Source organism: Tachysurus fulvidraco, chromosome 4 (genome assembly GCF_022655615.1).
Source record: "Tachysurus fulvidraco isolate hzauxx_2018 chromosome 4, HZAU_PFXX_2.0, whole genome shotgun sequence".
In the NCBI taxonomy this organism is placed as follows: Eukaryota; Metazoa; Chordata; class Actinopteri; order Siluriformes; family Bagridae; genus Tachysurus; species Tachysurus fulvidraco.
This window is the reverse complement of record NC_062521.1, coordinates 27,203,577-27,222,974: the sequence shown is the minus strand read 5'-3', so window position 1 is coordinate 27,222,974 and position 19,398 is coordinate 27,203,577. Positions and strand designations below refer to the sequence as shown.

The 19,398-nt window shown below is 36.3% G+C and overlaps 1 protein-coding gene and 1 long non-coding RNA gene across 3 annotated transcripts; both read left to right on the top strand.

The window, feature by feature from the left end:
* The first annotated feature begins 395 nt into the window (after positions 1–395).
* LOC113663065 lies at positions 396–1,904 on the top strand. Its single transcript, XR_003445414.2, has 2 exons — positions 396–630; positions 1,655–1,904. It is a non-coding gene; the product is annotated as an uncharacterized LOC113663065 (long non-coding RNA).
* A 9,417-nt stretch (positions 1,905–11,321) lies between these two features.
* LOC113662869 (zinc finger protein 239-like) lies at positions 11,322–18,558 on the top strand. Of its 2 annotated transcripts, none has more exons than XM_027178034.2 (3): positions 11,322–11,422; positions 12,141–12,244; positions 14,546–18,558. In XM_027178034.2, the coding sequence occupies exon 3, from the start codon at positions 14,615–14,617 to the stop codon at positions 15,689–15,691; it is 1,077 nt and encodes a 358-aa protein (XP_027033835.2). In that variant the 5' UTR covers positions 11,322–11,422; positions 12,141–12,244; positions 14,546–14,614; the 3' UTR covers positions 15,692–18,558. The 2 variants fall into 2 exon arrangements, with proteins under 2 accessions (XP_027033835.2, XP_027033844.2); XM_027178043.2 differs by having other exon boundaries at positions 11,342–11,895.
* The last annotated feature ends 840 nt before the right edge of the window (positions 18,559–19,398 follow it).

Below are 19,398 nucleotides of genomic sequence, written 5' to 3'. Positions count from 1 at the left end.
GGCTGACCCTACCGCCGACTGCGCCTGCACAACGTGCCTGCAGAGATCTGCACCGCCGCTACCCTGCCGCCCTCCTCCTGTTGTCTAGAGAGAGAGAGCCTGGACCCCTGCCCAGCGACCCCTACAGGGAACTATTCTTGCCTTCACTGCCTTCCTACTTTTTCCTTATGCTTTCAGTGTTGGACAATTAAACTCACTCTTCTGCTAAACCCTGATCCAGTCTCTCTGCCTCTTCTTCCGTGTCCCGTCTCTCTAAGAGCCCTACAAAGGGAATGTCATACACTCTAAAAAATGATTCATTGGGTTAGTTTGTAAAACTTGAAATAAACAATATTTTAAGCTTAAAATAATTAAGTTTGTAATATGTACTTGTATTGGTGAGTTGATAACTCATTTTAATAAGTCTTTCAAAATTAAAATAAAGAATACTGTCTTAACTTAATTATATATCGATTTTGAGCACACACTTTTACCTTCTCGTAACAACAGAAAAATATTAAGTTAGTGAAACTTGTATATCTAGTGAGCATCCTTTAAAAGTTGAGTAAAGGCGGAATTTGCCCGGACGTGTTTTTCTGCCAGAGAAGGACTACTAGGAGCCGGAGAAACAGGAGAATCGAGGCTATATAGGTAAGTTAATATTTTTGCTTTGTTTTAATCTCAGCAGCTACCAACTGTATGCACAAAAAATCGTTGACTTAAGTAAAGTTGTCCGCAGATTCACAGATTCGATTTTCCCGAGTCAATAACTCCTGAGCTAAACGCTACACCTCTTTTCTCTCGTAGTAATGTAGTGAGGCGGCTACAACCGCGTTTTCCTCAAAATCAGCTTACCTCCACGGTGGACAAAATACATATAAACCTAAATATGAAACAAAATGAATGTGGCAAACTTTACTTAAGTAAATAGTTGTTTTCACACACTAAACTGAAAAGACAGTTTGAGCTAAGCTAATTCATCGATTCTAAAGTTAATAGACGTTTAGCTAGCTAGTGTGTTCAAAATAGGCATTATGTTTTGTTTTACAGTGGCAGCTAAATGATGTTAATTGATATCGAACATGTTTAGTGTCGTCCGAATTTAAAGTTTACACTGGGTTGATTAAGACTTACACACACACACATATATATGCATACATGCATATACATACCTGTATACATACATACATACATACGTACACACACACACACACACACACACACACACACACACACACACACACACACACACACACACACATATACAGTATGTATACATACATATACATACCTACATACACACATACATACATACATAAACCTGTAACAAGTTAAATAGTTAACTAATAAGCAAGTTAATTTAAGCACAATACCTAACATGACAATGTGTGTGCACGCCATCTTTATCTGCTGTGACGTTTTTACAGTTGATCCATCTTGTAACCTTGTAAACCTTGAGCTTTTTGTAAATTTGCCATTATAACATTTGAGTTTTTATTTTTCTTTCATATACAATCTGCAGCATTATGTTTGATGGTTAGGCAGCTGACACATTTCTTTAAGTTTGCAATTTTTCGTGTGTAGTAAGTTTTAACTCCTAAGATTTAACTCATGTGTCTAATGTCCTGTTCCTTTCCTTGACTTAAAACACTGACATTGATTTTGATCTACTTAGGATGATGAGGTGCCACAAATTTTGACCCAGCCAACGCCAGTATTATTATTGAGGGAACGGAAGTCCTGCAAGACCTGGATGTATCCAGAGCCTGTGCCCTGCTAGAGCTGGTATATGCTCTCAACCTCAGCTACCCAAAGGAACTAAAAAATACTTTTGAGGTGTTTCAGAAAATAATTCTTGAGCTGGATGGTCTGAAAGCTAGGCCGAAGGTAATGTCTTTAAACAATAAACTGTTGTATTCCTGAAATGTTACATGTAAAAGTTTTGTTGTGCATACACATACGGAAGCTGTAATGTTGACAAGTTTTTACATGAAGGTTACAGTGTTGTATTTGTTTGAGACTTTATGGCGGCTGTAGTTTATGTGATGAAGGTAAAATAAAAAAAAGTAAGAAAACTTTGTTTCAGCTAGGTGGACCCAATAAGCTGGCAATTGTGTCTGTTGTAGGAATTCATTTTCCACGTTCCCTGTGATTTATTGTTATTATTTTATTTTATTTTATTCTGATATGTACCTACCAGAAAAATACTTGATTCTTTACTTGACTTTACTTGAAAAAAATACTTTAGTCCTGGATAATTATCTTTTTGTCAAAGCATTGTTTTGTCAAAGCACTCTTCTTGTACATAGGTTGACATTGGTTTTATAATAAACCAGTTTCATCATAAAACTGGAATTGCTGTGTTATTTCTCCTGATTGAAGTGAAATAAGTTACTTGTACTCAAAAAAAATTAAGGTAACAATTTGCATGGACATATCTAAGTAGAATGGAATCAAAATAAAGAAGTTAGAATAGCTTAAATTATGTAATTTGACCACTTAATATCACCAAAACTTTGAAATTAAAATTAAGTTGTTTCAACTTAATTTAGCTCTTAGAGGTTAAGTCAAATCATGTTGGTTGTACTAAACAAATTGAAGCTACTTAAAAAGATGCATGCAAATTGTTACCTCAATTTTTTTAAGTTGAGCCAATGTTTTATTTTTTAGAGTGTACATATCCTTTGGTTGGGATTTAGACCTCATCTCAGAATTAAAAATTGCTGGTTAAAGTAGTTAATGACCCACTGCTTGTCTCTGATCAAGTTTGCATTGCATGATCTCACTGCAATATTTGATACTTTTGATTATTGGCAAATTATTACATTATTATTGACATATTATTCTTATAGATAAAGAGGAAAATGTTACTGGGGTTAAGAAAATATCTCTTTCATGCCTTAGGTCTCAACTGACTGACACTTATCAGTTTCTAAATCTCAATGGTATGGTGTTCCACTAGTCTCTATTTTAAGACCACTGCTTTGTTTTCTAATATATGCTATTTATGAATACAATTCATAAATATGGTTACGGTTTTTACTGCTATGCTGATGACACAATATATGTTTCAGTTATTCTTATCAATGGCAATTTAGCAGCAAAGGAAACCAGATAAAACAAAGTCTTACAATTTTTTACAATCTTTTAAATCTTTTTTTTAAATCAGTTATCATGTCTTGGATAATATTTCATTGCTATAGTATATTAAATATAAATATAATATAAATATACCTTAATGGAATTGACATAGAAAAGAAATAGAAAATGTAGAATGTTCTGTCAAAAATACTGGGAAACTGGAAATATATTGGAATGTACTGGAAAACCATTAGAACTGTTATAAACCTTGTATGAAATTTTGAAATTTAGAGTTGGTCAAAAAAAGGCTAAGTTAGCATAATCACCCAGTAACTCACTGATGGAAAAAGTGTCATTCTCCTGTCAATGCTGTGATACACCACTATTAGTGTAAAGCAGGTAAAGTGATTTTTATATATATATTCCAGAATATCATGATGTTGAGGGAAGCTAATGGCTGTAGACTCTCCTGATGCTTTTTTATTGAGTTCACACTGATTTCTGGACACTTACAACCCTCAGTTGTTTGCAAGCAAATTAGGGTTTTCCTTTGTTACTTATTTGTTTTCCTTTGTTACTTAATTGTTATATGTTGAAATAAGTTTTCCTGACTGGTAATATATACTTCTGCAATAATGTGAAAAACAACACATGCTCCCAGTTTTATTTTAGAAATAATAATAATAATAATAATAATAATAATAATAATAATAATAATAATAATAATAATAATAATAATAATAATAATAGCCTGTTCATACTAACCTGGTCATAACTATGTTATGAAATATACTGGGGGAAAAAGAAACTATAACTATATTTAATTATAAATCAAATCAATTCTCACAAAAAACATCATCTGGATCCAGAAGTATGAGTGTCATTTGTCGTTTGAAGCACATCAATTTAGGTGTTTAAATCCATAATTCTATCAATTACAGATTTGCAATGCTTTAATTTTTTATATTAAAAGTGACGTGACATATGGCTAAGTATGGTGACCTATACTCAGAATTCGTTCTCTGCATTTGACCCATTCAAAGTGCGCACACACACAGCAGTGAACACACACACACCGTGAACACACACCCAGTGGGCAGCCATTTATGCTGCGGCACCCGGGGAGCAGTTGGGGGGTTCGGTGCCTTGCTCAAGGGCACCTCAGTCGTGGCCGGCCCGAGACTCAAACCCACAACCTTAGGATTACGAATCAGACTCTCTAACCATTAGGCCACAACTTGTTTTCTGTAAATAAATCTATAATACAGTACTATGGAAATGTGCGTGTGTGTGACAAATCAGACTCAAAGGTAAAGGATGTAAATGCAAGGCGTTTATAACAAAAAGTCAAAGTAAGAACAGGCAGAAAAAAAATAAGGGCACAGCAAAAATATTTAACAGGCAAAGGGTACAAACAGATACAGTATATCAGAGCTAGAGAGATACAAAACACAATTACAGGAATCTAGAAACAGGCTGTTACCAAATTGCTTATTATGTATGCAAAACAAATATACTTTCTTAAACACAAGTGAAAAATTAAAAAACTGGTGACTGTGAGTGTGGGAATATTGATGCTATGAATATGTCTGTTGGGATGTTTCCATAATGTTGGGATATTTAAATAGCATTTTTTGTTTTAAAGGACTACGTTAAGCATTTTGGGACCACAAGTTTGTAGAAAATATTGGATGTGCTGAGAATATATTTTATTGTTTTCTACTTCTGATAAACTTACAGTAATACAGTATTACCCTTATTTTTTTATTTTGGCACACACATGACCAAAACGTGACCATCTTATTATCGGTGGCCTTGTGTGAACCTCACCATGAGAACACACACTTTTAGTGGTGAGTGATATACAGTAGGAGTGAATGGCAACAGCTAATTCTGTGCATTAAATAAACAACAAAGAAACTCAGAGAGAAAATGAAATGAGAGGGGACTGTTTATTTTAAATTTCCCATCCAGCAGGACTGGAGTGCAGCTAAGCATCACCTAAAGAAAAAGTATGACACTGATTCAATCACAAGTAATTACTCCTAGTCTCAAAAGGAGGTTAAACACACAGGCAGATAGTCCTGGGATTATTGGAACAGCGGCAACAGCTAATTTGTCAATTTGGCACAATAACAGGAAACGTTTTTTTCCCCTGGTTGCAAACTCGGATCCTTTTGTTATGTAGAAAATGTGTTTTTCACTGAGGGAACAGGTCTGATCTCAGACATTCCTTTCTTTTCTGCACTGCTGCTGAATATGAGACTTCATTCATATACTTTCATTCAGATGGTTTTCACATCATAGAAGAAAAAATGTTGGAGGATTAATAATTTGCCCTCTGACTTCAATACAGTACACAGCTTTTCACATTTGAACATCACTTTGGCTCTGAGCTATGAAGCACTTTTGAATGTTTCAGCCAGAGAATAAAAGCAGGGGAAAGAGATAATAGCAGAAAGGTCTACCTGTGTCAGATCCATGATTCATTTTAAGAAAGAATTAGAATGCAGAAAGTGCTCAGCACCAGTAGAAAGGTCAAATTCATTCACAAGGGACTCTTGTGATACTTTTATCCCTTGCAACATCTAGTTTCTGTGTAGTGAAAAAACAAATTGGATTTGTACAGTGCCTGCCTAAAGCTACTCAAACCCTCTGTAAATGCCAGGGCAGAAATATTCTTTTTATTTGTGAAAAGTTTGTTCACTCAATTTTCTGTATTCAATCAGTTTGAATTACCATAAAATTGAAATACGATATTATTGAATGCACATTTTGAGGTAAAATGCATAATTATGTTTTAGAAGTTAAAATTGTGATCATTTGTTTTTAAGTTCAAAAGACTTTAAAGTGGACTTACAGGAGACCTTCAACGATGCAAGAATGTCTAGTCATAGCAAGCAACCAAAGAAGTATTTTGTTTGTAAATGTAAAAAGCTATGAGTACCATTTTTGTACTTGATCTATTTGGTAATTCTTTCATTTACATATAGTTCTCACTGTCTTTGAACCAAACATCCAAAAAGAATAAACAGTTGTTTTAAAGAACCAACCTGTGTCTGTGCTGTTGTGCAAAGAGCAACACTCTCTAAACAAAGTGGGTGGCTGTGGTTGTTAAGGCTCTGGGTTCTTGGTTGGAAGGACTAGGATCAAACCCCAACAAGTTGCCTAGTTGGCACTGTTGGGCCACTGAGCAAGGCTCTTAACTTTCTCTGCTCAAGGGATGTATAAAGCAGTGTATATACTGTAGAATCATTGGACTATTCACTTGTTAAATTTCTTTCACATTATTAAGATTGTGAGGTAATAGCCATTAGAATAGACTACATATATTCTGTTTTTTATCTACAACATGGTACTGCAGCCTCTGTGTGTGATGCACTGATTTACTGCTGTTATCCTACACAATTAAATAAAAATAAAAAAATATTGGTGCAGATGAAGCGGTCTAGAGATATTATCTTATATTTATATTACAGAAATGCACTGCTAAGGTTTCAGCATAAAATCTCTCAATGCTCAAAACTTTTTTTTTTCAGTGGGTGTGATCTGTACTAAAATAGAGTTGTTGAGATTTGCATTAAAGGTCAGCTTGACATCTCATTTGAATATAATTTAATGAGGTTTGAAGGGAACACACTATGATGTACATAGAATAGAATATGTCGAACTAATACTGACGCTAAGCTTCTGTAATCAACTGCTCTGAGAACATCTGCATTATTCTTATCTGCAACACCGTGTGCAGATTTGTGCAGGAGAAGCTGAAGAACAGGGTTAAAAGACAAGAAAAATGTGAATACCTTTAGAACATTAAACATAAACAGATAAACAGTATGTCATTGTTTCATTAATAAAAATGAATAAATTTCTATGGTATAAGAAAAATGAAACAGTTTATGATGTTAAAGGAAAATAATAAATCTCAGTGTGGTTACTGGGGTAGTTATTAATTATTTTCCTGTAAAAGCACATCCGGAATATTTTATTCCTCTTGTCCAAATTAAAACAGGAAGTGTTTAATTCTTAACCGACATGACCCCTTCCTTATCATTTTGCAATCCCAGAAATTAACAAAATAAATCAAACTCCATTATATTCAGAGGAGCTTGCAAATATTTCAGTATGACCCAAGATTTTCTAGATTTGGACCAAGTTGCATTGTGTGACATAATCACAACAATCTTCAAGTCCATGTTCAATTCACATATGGAACATGAGTACAGCTCTCAAACAAAGTTATTTTATACATGTTTTTACAGGTAGAAGCTAAAAATGTCCCAGTGCTTGTAACCCAGTGCTTGTAATTTCACCAGTTCAAGTAGTTCCTTCAAAACGAAGCCCAAAATTAAGTATTTTTTGCTTTAATATTTACAAAATACCATTGGATCATTGCTACAGAGTCCTAAATGACTCCTATAGACTACTAACCATCAACAGTTTAAAGATATTGAAAACTCTCTACAGTAACATCATAGCACAAAAGTTCTGTGCTGTAGTGTTTAGCACTTCACGTATATTGCAGCATACCCATCTGTACCACTGTTAACTCAAGTACATACAGCATGAACGAACACTTTGTAAATCATGTAGAGCGATCAGCAACAGCCTCAGGAGCCTCAGTAGTGCAGTGATCTTTTAAATGAACAGGACAGAGAGCTCTGGTAAAAGGTTAGGCTATGATTAAAAAGTCACAATGAGATGGAAATTTGAAATTTACTATCAGCCGTTAAATCTGAGGCTAATTAAACATTGGTACCCTACAATTCAGTGCTCCTATAACTGTCAAATTGAACTCCTGGTATAAGCCACTATTAGTGTAGAGCAGGTTAATTGCTTTACAAACGAGGTTTTGCCATACAGAGAAAGTGGAATAGGGATCTTTTTAGACAAGAAGGATTATATAATAGAATTCAGGAAGACGATGTGCCAAAATGTGGCCTTTTAGCTGTTGTAGGGAAAGAAAAGTGAAATTAGCAAAAGACAATTATTATAGTTACAGAAATTTGTGGTTGATTAAAACCAATTAAATCTTGAGTACATACACTACTAGGGAAATTGTCATGGAAAAAAAGATTTTATGCACAGAAGCACAATTTGAGTTAGGTGACATTTATCCTCTGACAACTAGACACAAACGTTGATGATATTTGCACATTTAATGCCTAAAGAAACTCTTGTTTATGTTAATGACATGGCTGTGACATGATATCATTGCTTGAAATCTATTATATGGAAGCATGAAGCTTAGACGGCTGACTCAATGTGAACTTTATCAGGGCTGCAGGGGAAATTTATTTGTTCACATACGCACACACACACACACACACACACACACACACACACACACACACACACACACACACACACACACACACGTTTAGGTTTAACTTGGGAGCAAATGTTGTGCTTGTTGTCTCTGTCAGTGTGTGGATTCTCATACAGGTTAAGTCATCCGCGTTGAGAAGCAGTGGAGTGTGTTCTGCTGTGGTAGAGATGTTCAGCTCTGCCTTTTCCCTACAGTTGCCTCTTCAGCTTCTTTTCTTATCTCTCATAGTCTCTCATCCTCAGATCCTCTTTCTCCTCAGTGAGCTGCTCTTCTACTGTCCCACCTTTCTTCTTTTGTATCTCTAGATCCTTCGATTTCCTTTTTTCCTCAGTGCCTCTTGTTATGTTGCTCACTCTGTCTTATCCCTTAAAGTTTTCAGACCTGAGACGGAGACGTGATGAGACGCTAAAGGATGCGTCATCGTCTTTCTGTCCTTTCTGACTTTGTTTCATTGTTTCACCTCACACATCAGTAAATACAGTCTTTGGTGATAAACTTGCTGCCATTCATATGATTAGCACTTCATGAAGAGAAGCAGCTGATGTGTGCAGCCAAGCAAACAGGGACAAAATAGAGAGAGAGAGAGAGAGAGAGAGAGAGAGAGAGAGAGAGAGAGAGAGAGAGGGAGAGAGAGAGAGAGAGAGATGCTCGGATGGTGAAAAAAATGACATGGCAGGATGGAGGTTGATGGTGCTCAGTTTTAGACATCTCAAGAGAGGTGAAGAGAAGAAAAAAAAATTTTTGCACACACACACACACACACACACACACACACACACACACACACACACACACACACACACACACACACACACACACACACACACACGCTCACGTACACAAAAGCATACATTCTCTCTCTACATGTCAGTATTGGTAGAAGGAGGGCAAGGAAACTGTGAGACATTGTGTGTGTGTGTGTGTGTGTGTGTGTGTGTGTGTGTGTGTGTGTGTGTGTGTGTGTGTGTGTGTGTGTGTGTGTGTGTGTGTGTGTGTGTGTATTTTTTTCATTCATTCATTCATTTTCTACCGCTTTATCCGAACTTCTCGGGTCACGGGGAGCCTGTGCCTATCTCAGGCGTCATCGGGCATCAAGGCAGGATAGACCCTGGACGGAGTGCCAACCCATCGCAGGGCACACACTGCATGTGCCAAAGTGTTTAATTTCTGATTAAATGAAATTATTTTCAGCACAAAATTTTATGAATGAACACAGTATGAAGAATCAAAGTAAGAGATTATTTTTAGAGACGTTAATGAGGGGACAGCGAATTAATGGTTGGCATGTTTGCCTCTAAGATTGGGTGTTTGACTTCTGACTCATCCCTCTTTAGGTTCAGACTACTCTGTACAGTACATCAGCAGGTAATGTTTTTCTGCTGTCCAGTCCGGCTGCCCCAAATAATTTTTTCCAAATCCTTCATGTCATATACAGCAGTTAATTACACACACCAGCAGATGTGTAATGATTCTGAGTCCAGCTGTTAACACCAGTCTAGCTGCTGAGGCTGAGCCAGAACAGAGTAATTGATTGTGTTCCCAGCAATCAGACCTCATCCTGATCCTTAAGCCTTTTCAGTTTATTTAAAAATGTGTTTCAAAAAGCATTCTAACCTCTATTTTTGCACAAAGTAACAGCATAATTACTTAGCCAGCAGGTTCATGGTGCATCAGCTCATAAATGTCATAAAAGAGGAAGAAGAAATCCTGCTGATTAGAGCAATAGGAGCTGCTCACTGGCCATTAGATGATTTATTTTGTCTTTAGCCAGCATTTATTTAAATAGCTTGTATATAAACCTTGATTATCAAATGGTAGTAATGCTTTTTAAGTGTGGGATTAAAAATGTAAATTTATAATGCAATACTTCCAGTCATGATATGGCACAGATATTTATCTATCTATCTATCTATCTATCTATCTATCTATCTATCTATCTATCTATCTATCTATCTATCTATCTATCTATCTATTTATTTATTTATTTATTTATTTATTTATTCATTCATTCGTTTGTTTGTTTGTTTGTTTTTCCACCAATACATTAATTCATTCATTCATCCATCCATTCATTTATTCATCCATCCATCCATCCATTTCTCTTCAGCAAATGCTTTAGACTTCTTCAGGTGTGAGGTTGGATTATTCACCCCAGAACACACACACACACAATCCATCGGATGAACACTTGACAGATCACACAACTCTATTCTTACATTATTTACTTAAAACACATACCTACTTACTATTTATATATTTCAATTTGCACATTTATATTTCAATTTGCACATTTTTCCACTGTACATACAACTCTCTATATTTTATATATATGTTCATGTCTTGTCAATGCCATTCTGTTAACACTGTGGAGCTTCTGTACTAGAACAAATTCTTCATTTGTGAAAACATACTTGGCAATAAAGATCTTTCTGATTCTGATTCTGATTTATCCCTACAAACATATAATTATAATATGATGTTACATTACAATACAATACATACACATACAGTATACATGTATACATATACATTTATGTAGCATGGTATGCTTTTGTGAATGAAATACTGGGCCAGTTGACACCATTACTGGATAGTTTCAATATTTTTTTACCTTTATAAACATATAAATACAACATGGAGCCAGTAGTATGAACTTTTATCTACTTTTAACTTGATTGATTGATTGATTGATTGATTGGTTGGTTGGTTGGTTGATTGATTGGCTGTGACAGGAATGATTAATATTAATACGCTATAGCTATAATAATTGTATTATAATGCATCATTATAACAGCTCATACTGAAGGACTTGTATATGAGAAGTGATTAATACGATCACAGAGTAAATGGTATAAAGAATCTTAAGTAATGCTGTAAAAAAAATGGCACGCATGCTCAGTACAGAATGGATAAAATAATCTGCGCATGCGCAGTAGTTGAACTGACGCAGCGAGCAACCCGGAAGTCTCGTCACTGTTGCGGAGTCACAATCTTTACTCGTTAGTGTCGTTTGACTCTAAAATTCGTGACTTTGTAAGTTCCGGAAGCATATTTTGTTAAAATTGTTTGTTGTTAATGAACGTTTTAGTATTTGTCGCCTGCTCTGAATGTTTATTATCAGTAGTGTAAGACTTCGTAGTGTTATTTATTTGTCGAATTGTTTTACATTTGCAAATTGTATTCGATATTTCAGTCAAAAATGCAGACAAGTAGTAGTAATGGAGATGAATCGGGAAATAAACATGAAGGAAATGATAAGAAGGTGGAACCATTAGTTTAGGAACAATAGGGACAATAGTAGACATTGATTGGTCGATGTGAACAATGGTGATTATTGATTGTCAATGGGAGCAATGGTGGTCATTGGTTGGTCAATGGGAGCAATGGTGGTCATTGATTGGTCAATGGGAACAATGGTGATCACTGATTGGTCAATGGGAACAATGGTGATCATTGTAAGAAAGTAATCAACAACAGAGTGAATACATGTGGCCCTGTTTGATATGGTTAAGTACTGCTTTATTCCTCATTACCGCACAGCAGGTTGTGTTTTAACTATTTATTAATGTTGTCATACTTTTTTTAATAGTTTAATTTATAGTTTTATTTCTTCTTGAATTTATTTCCCGGTCAAAATCTATCATTAACTATATATGATACCGCCGTTGTAGTCAGAAGCCCGATTTTAGATTTTATTTAAAGATATGTACATAATGTAAAGGCAAAATATTTTTTTGTGTGCATATTTCAGATATTTCCACATCTGATCATCAGTCACCTGCGGTCTTCATATTTACACACCTACTTCTACTTCTTTACACACCTAGGATGTTTACACACCTACTTCTTCCCGAGGTACTTAAATTATCGCTTGTGTTGCCTTGTGATTGTCTGTCTGTGCTTTTCTTACTATATTATTTCCCCAAACAATTTTAATGACTACTGGTTTTCGTGGTCATTGTCCCACTGAAATGTTATTAGGATGTATTTTTTAATAGAGACTTCAAAGTACTTATGTAAGTCTCCGGTTCAGGCATCTGTCAAACACTATAAATGAAAAATCTACTGGAAAGTCTTCCTTTAAGAGTGCAGGTTATTACAACAGCAAAGTGGGATGAAATCTGGAATTAGATGTCTAATCATTTCTATTTATTCTTTTATATAAGTTGTATGTTATTTATTCTTTTATAGCAAATAGAGCAATAGGCTACATGTGCTTCTGCTATTTAAATGAAAACTTTATTTCACTGATTTAGGTTCAGTATTTGTCTCTTGTCCTGATTTCGTGACTGATTTTCCATATACTCATGAATCATTTTCATGTTCAAAGTAAATCTCTTTACTTTTATTTCCTTCCTATTCATTTGTCTTTCCCACTCCAGTCTTATTTTAGTTTTAATGACTGTCTCTGTTAGCATAGCTGTCTAAAATGACCAAATTTAAGAAAAGGGTGTCTTTGGGAACTTTGTGGTTTTTTTTTAATAAATAATGATAAAATCTAGCATTTGACCATTAAAAGCATTTATTCATATACCTGTAGCCAGGAGTCTTGAGAGTGCAGAAACTGGGCATGCTGTCAATCACAGTCACTCTAAGCATTCATTGGTTGTCTAAGCTCATGCACGAGGACAGGGTGAATAGAACGTTCCTAAATATCAGTGCAGAAAGCTGGCTGGCTTTACATGTCTCTGAGTAAGCACTTTGTAACATCTGCCCTCCTGGGGTTGTTACCTGTTGTATGATAGGGCAGACAGAGGGGTGGGAATTACGCAAGACTGCTTTGGGGAGAATATTGGGGGAAAATTCCCTTCTAACGCCAGCAGAAATAAATAATCTAGTCAACCATCCTCTGGTTTTGCTGCCTTATTACCTACAGCCAAGGCTCATTGTGTCAAACCTCTAAGTAGAATATAAAGTTTGATACACAAGAAAAATATTTAAATGTATGAGGGGAATTGTTGTAAACTGAACGAAGATTCTTGAGCTTTAGGTAATCTGCATTTGCTTAATTCATTATAACCACAAAAGGAGAAGATTCCTTCTTTGAAAAATTGACCACACAATCAACCCCAGACCTTCACCTACTTCTTTTTGAAGGTGAATGGGTCGACCTATAACAGCACAGTAGTGTGAGATTCTGGAATGATTTTGGCGTGTCAATGTTATGTCATTTGCTGTAACAGCTGTTTTGACCCTAGTGCTGTTCTGCACTGTTCTGCTATTACAGCGGATGTGAACGCGACTCGAACTCGCATCCTCACTATTTTTAGGAGGTTAAGAAACCTCTGCTTATGTTTTAGTTGACAATTGTTAGTGTAAACGTGTAGAATGAGTGAAAGGAGAACATTGTGAGACACAGAAGAGATGAGATACCTTACTATGTATAATAGCACTGAAATAATAGTTTAAAAAAAAACACAAAAACAGAAAATATGGTTATTCCAGAGTTTATATCAAGTGAGTCTGAAGCCAGACCAAGGCTGCAGGGGTTCCACTTGGATTTACCACATGAAAATTACTTAAAATAACTCCTATCACAGTAGATACTACACAGTAATCTATAGCTAGTAACAAACATATTGTTTTTAATTTTTTACTTAATAGAGAAACATACAGTATCTGCCCATTAGTATGCTGAAGCTTTCTTTTAGGACATAAATTAACATTTTATAAAGGCATATTTGTTGTTGTAATAAGGGGTACAGTGTGAGTCGAAGTGTGAAAGTCTCCAGAACCTTTTTGGTTGTTTATTTGTTGTTTTTTTTCCTCCCTCGTTTCTCTCTCTCACCACATCTAATACAATTTGGCTATGAAGTGTCATTTAGAGCTAAGGTAACACGTAGTGAAATTATGCATAACTACATACTTCAGGACCAGGCTTATGAACCTGAGACATAAGTTATTACATGGCTTAGCTTGGTGATAAACTGTGAAAAAACACGCAAAGCTATTAATTAGTAAATGAAAAGATGTTGTCCTTGGCTAATTGCTGTGGTAGATTTCCTGTTTTCTTCAGTAACAATTATTTTAGATCAATCTACCTAGATATAATTTTATGTTCTACAATATTTCTAATCACTTCAAATCTGATTCAGTTATTTTTTTTACTGAGTAATACGTTGCATTCATGCTGTCTTCTAACATTCTTTTCTCTAGCTGTTCAGCCCCAGAGAGGAATGTCATTGACCGGTTCTCTCTCATCATCATAGACAGATTCATAAAGAAATGGGCAAGGAGAGGGTAAGTCACTGCTGCGTGCACTGCGGAAAGAATTTTACTAAAAAGAGTCATCTCCAGCAACATCAGCGCGTTCACACCGGAGAGAGACCATATCGGTGCTTACAGTGCGGAAAAGATTTCAGTCAACAAATCAATCTAAAAACCCACCGGCGCATTCACACCGGAGAGAAGCCGTTTCGCTGTTCGTACTGTGGAAAGAGTTTTACTCAGCGCTGTGATCTCCAGCGGCACCATCTCATTCACACCGGAGAGAAACCGTTTTACTGCTTGCAGTGTGGAAAGAGTTTCCGTAAACAAAGCAGTCTCAAAGAGCACCAGCTGATTCACACAGGAGAGAAGCCACATCACTGCTCGCAGTGTGGCAAGGGGTTCACTCGACATAGCCGTCTCCAGCACCATCAACTTGTTCATACCGGAGAGATGCCGTACAAATGCTTGCAGTGCGGAAAGGGCTTTATGAGCGGACACAACCTCAGGAGGCATCATCTTATTCACACTGGAGAGAAACCGTTTTACTGCTTGCAGTGCGGGAAGAGTTTTACTCAGCAGAATGACCTCCAGCGCCACCAACGCGTTCATACTGGAGAAAAACCATATTACTGCTCGCAGTGCGGGAAGAACTTCTTCCGGCACAGTCACCTCCGCCAGCACGAGCGCATCCATACCGGTGAGAAGCTGTACCGCTGCTCACAGTGCGGAAAGACTTTTTCGTGCCAGAGTTCTCTCCAGCAACACGATCACATTCACACAGGAGTGAAGCCGCACCGGTGCTCACAGTGTGGAAAAGGTTTCATCAGCAGACACAACCTCAGAAGGCATCAGCTTGTGCACACAGGAGAGAGGCCATATTACTGTGAACTGTGCGGAAAGGGGTTTACGCAGCAGATCGATCTCCAGCGCCACCAGAACCTCCACACAGGAGAGAAGCCATATTCTTGCATGCAGTGCGGGAAGAGTTTTGGTGACAAACGACATGTTAAAAGTCATTCGTGCGTTCAGACAGACAATAAGACTTTTACTGCTGACAGTCTTGGAAATGCTTCACTTAATCAGATATGTTAAAAAAAAAAAAAAAAGACAAGCGTATGATGGTTTACAGTCAAAACTTTACTGACACATGATGCCTATGTATGGTTCTTCTCCAAATGTTTTTACCGCAGGGGTGGCCAACCCGCGGCTCCCGAGCCGCATGCGGCTCTTTTCCCGGTTTCATGCAGGATTTACTTTCATACCGAAGTTTATATTTGTGTGTTTTTAATATGCGTGTTCGTGTCGCTTGAGTTCAATACAGTATTTTTGTCAAACACGCATGTGAGTGGGATGAAAATACCTCAAAGTTTCCCAGTAGGAGCAAGATCATTTGAGTAAACAATTTGTCAAGTTTCGCTCTCAAAATGGCAGTGGGAAAAAAAGGTGATGTTAAAGTGTGCCCATGTGTATGGTGGCTTTTTGCGGTAACACAGTAAAAAATGTGGCTCTAGGTCTCTGACTGGTTGGCCACCCCTGTACTACACACTACACACCTACACTATGTACTCTCCCATCTAGTGTATGATTGTTCGAAGGGTAGTATTTACTTAAATAGAAGTAAATGGAACTGTTGTGTTGATTGTCAAATGACACAAATCAAATGCACATAACGCAACACTGCTTACTTTGACACAACACACATGGGCTAATTTATAAGACCGTCTGTAAGCGTGTTGACAGCTGTCTTGATTATTTATTTATTATTCTTTTTTTTATTTTCTCACTCAGCATCTACTACACACCTGCACATGTATGTGATTTGGGATGCAACAGCATTACAATTCAACTTCACTGGAACTTAGAGGCCCAAACATTGTTCCAGCTTGACAATGCTGCTGTGCACCAAGCCCCTGAGCTCCATGAAGACATGGTGTAAAGGTTAAGGTTGGACTAAAAGAACTTGAGTGTCCTCTGACTAGAGCCCTGATCCAAACCCACTGAAAACCTTTGGGATGAATTGGAAATGGTGTGTACTCACCCGACATTAGTGTCTGATCTCACTAATGCTCTTGTAGCTAAACGAACACAAATCCCCACAAAACTAAATTCCAACATCCACACCCAGAAGGGTATAGACTGTTGTATCATACATGCCAGTGTTTTCAGAATGGGATGTTCAATAGTCAGGTGTCCACATACATATGATCATTTACGAAAAGTAATTCTTTATTGCACTACTTTATAATAATCCTGTCTGTGTCAGATGTGGGATGTGGTAGCCTAGCGGTTAAGACGTTAGACTACCAATCGGAAGCTTGTAGGTTTGAACCCCAAGTCCATCCAGCTGCCTCTGCTGGGCCTCTTTGCTCATTTGTATAAAATTGAGAGAAAAAAAATGTAAGTTGTCTTATGACTTTATGACCAGCTTGCTTGAAATTAAGGTTTTACTTGTACTGTAAATGTAACCAGGTTGATAGCTTTATATTAATAGTATGGAGAATTAAGCAGTCATTTTCACAGTTCTATAGTTGGTGTGTCCAATATATTTGCTGTAATGATTTTCCGTTTTATTTTACCGATTTATTTAGGTTTACAATCCGTTGAGTAATGTTCAAGTTAAATGCCTAGCTCACATCCAGAAGTCACAGCTAATTATATTTTATATTTATAATTATATTTTTTGCAGAAACCCAACCTTCCACTTTGTTCACTAGAATAATGGGTGTGTATAAAAACAGGTTCTGGTGAAAATACAGGAAAGGTGCTTCATATTTACACTCCACTATATTCACATTCCCGATTTTATTTTCAAAAGAGGGAACAAAGAAAATGTCACTTCACCGTCACTGCATGCTTGTAAATGGCAAAATGAAACCACACCGCCTCTGAGATTTTGATGAGAAGGAGCAAATCGATGAACAAAGACTGAATTGTATGTAAATTCCATCATGATGTTTGGTCTAATGAAGTATTACTTAATGTGGTGTTCTTCAGTAGTTAATAATGATAATGTGATAGTATTTAACATAATAATGCATTGTTTAATGCATAATAATGCTTGTTTTTGTTTAATAGCAAATTATTTATACACTTTTGCAAGAATGTTAATGAGAAACATTTGTTACTCATTCCTATGGTACAATCTTACACTTTTAAGCCGTGGCCTAAAGGTTTGAGAGTCTGACTCTTAACCCTAAGGTTGTGGGTTCCAGTCTCGGGCAGGCCATGACTGAGGTGCCCTTGAGCCAGGCATGGAAACCCCACTTTTTATAGATTTTTGTTGTCTATTTCTTTCTTTCTTTAGACATAACTGGCTAAATAAAACACCACACTGACACTATAATATCTCATACTGGGGATGTGGTAGCTTAGGGGTTAAGGTGTTGGACTACAGCTCAGAAGGTTGTTAGATTGAGCCCCGGGTCCACCACCATCACTGGGCCTCTGACCAAAGGTCCTCAAACTTCAATTGCTCAAGCTGTATAAAATAAGATAAAATGTATATTTCTTTGCATAAGGGTGTCTGCCAAATGGGAAATGTCATACAGATAAGGTTAATTACTGGGTATTAATGTAGACTTAAGCAGTAATTATTATACATGAGCTCTGGTTAGGAAGCAGTTCTGATATATACCTATTTGGTCCTACTACACAAACAGTAAAATGTTTGCTTGCTTGTGTTTCCCCCTCTTTCCACATTCGTGTATGTTGTTTCTTTCTGTTGGTTCTCTTTTGTTTAAGCAGATTATAGAAAAATGTATATTTGATTGAAGTCTCTTAAAGTTAATGTCTTGCACTTTTCCACATACCATTAGCTGAAACCAATTTCTGTACCCTTTTATTTTTTACCATTATCCCTAATTGCTGAATATCCTTGATATATTTAATCCAAAAAAAGATAATTCAAATCTTTTTGTTCCTTAATTTCACTTTATAATAAAGTTTTGTACACAAGGTAATTGCTCTTGTATACTGTTTGTTTAGCCTTCTTACCATTGAGTAAAATTTTGGGTTGTTCCCCTCTTAATCAAATGGGAGAAGCAATGCTGGTGATTTACATTTTTATTGAGTGTAGAATGAAAGTGCTACAGTCTTCAGTATCACTTAGCAGTTAACCAGCAACTTGCAATTTGGAACTTGTAATAAATAAACAGCACTTGTAATAACGTAACATTAAATAATCGTACATGAGAATTATCATTTAAAATGATCTTTACAGCGACTTGAGTGAAAATAGTATCTTGATCTGAATTTCGAGTTTCTGAGTATTCGGTTTGTTCCCTTTTTGTGCTTTTATGATGTTTCGTGGGCTCCACATATTTTGGATTCTGAATGTCAACCGATCGCACGAGAAAAATCTGACTTTGGTAGAATGTGTTAAAATGGTCTATATGAACATTTCCCAATTTGTTTATAATCTGATCCTTTTCTACTGAAGTAATATTTGTTTTTTCAAGACAAGCAGAATTTTTAACAGGTACACTATCAATAACCATAAGAACAGGTGAATCTGTGAAGTACAGTACTGTATGTGTAAACCTCTAACCTAGTTTCCAATATCTAACCTAGGTGGAAAAAAGACATTGAAAAACAACAATTCTCAGGAACTCAAGCAACATAGTAAAGTTTAACGTAAATTTAAACAAACCCTAATTAAGTTTATCACATTAAATTGTATTGATTTGTATCTGCTTTGAAATAAATTTTACATCCTGTATCTTAAATACAGAATGTTCAGTTTTTATCTATAAGATTAGAAAATAAAAATACAAGTTTAAAATCATACCAGCATAGCAAGC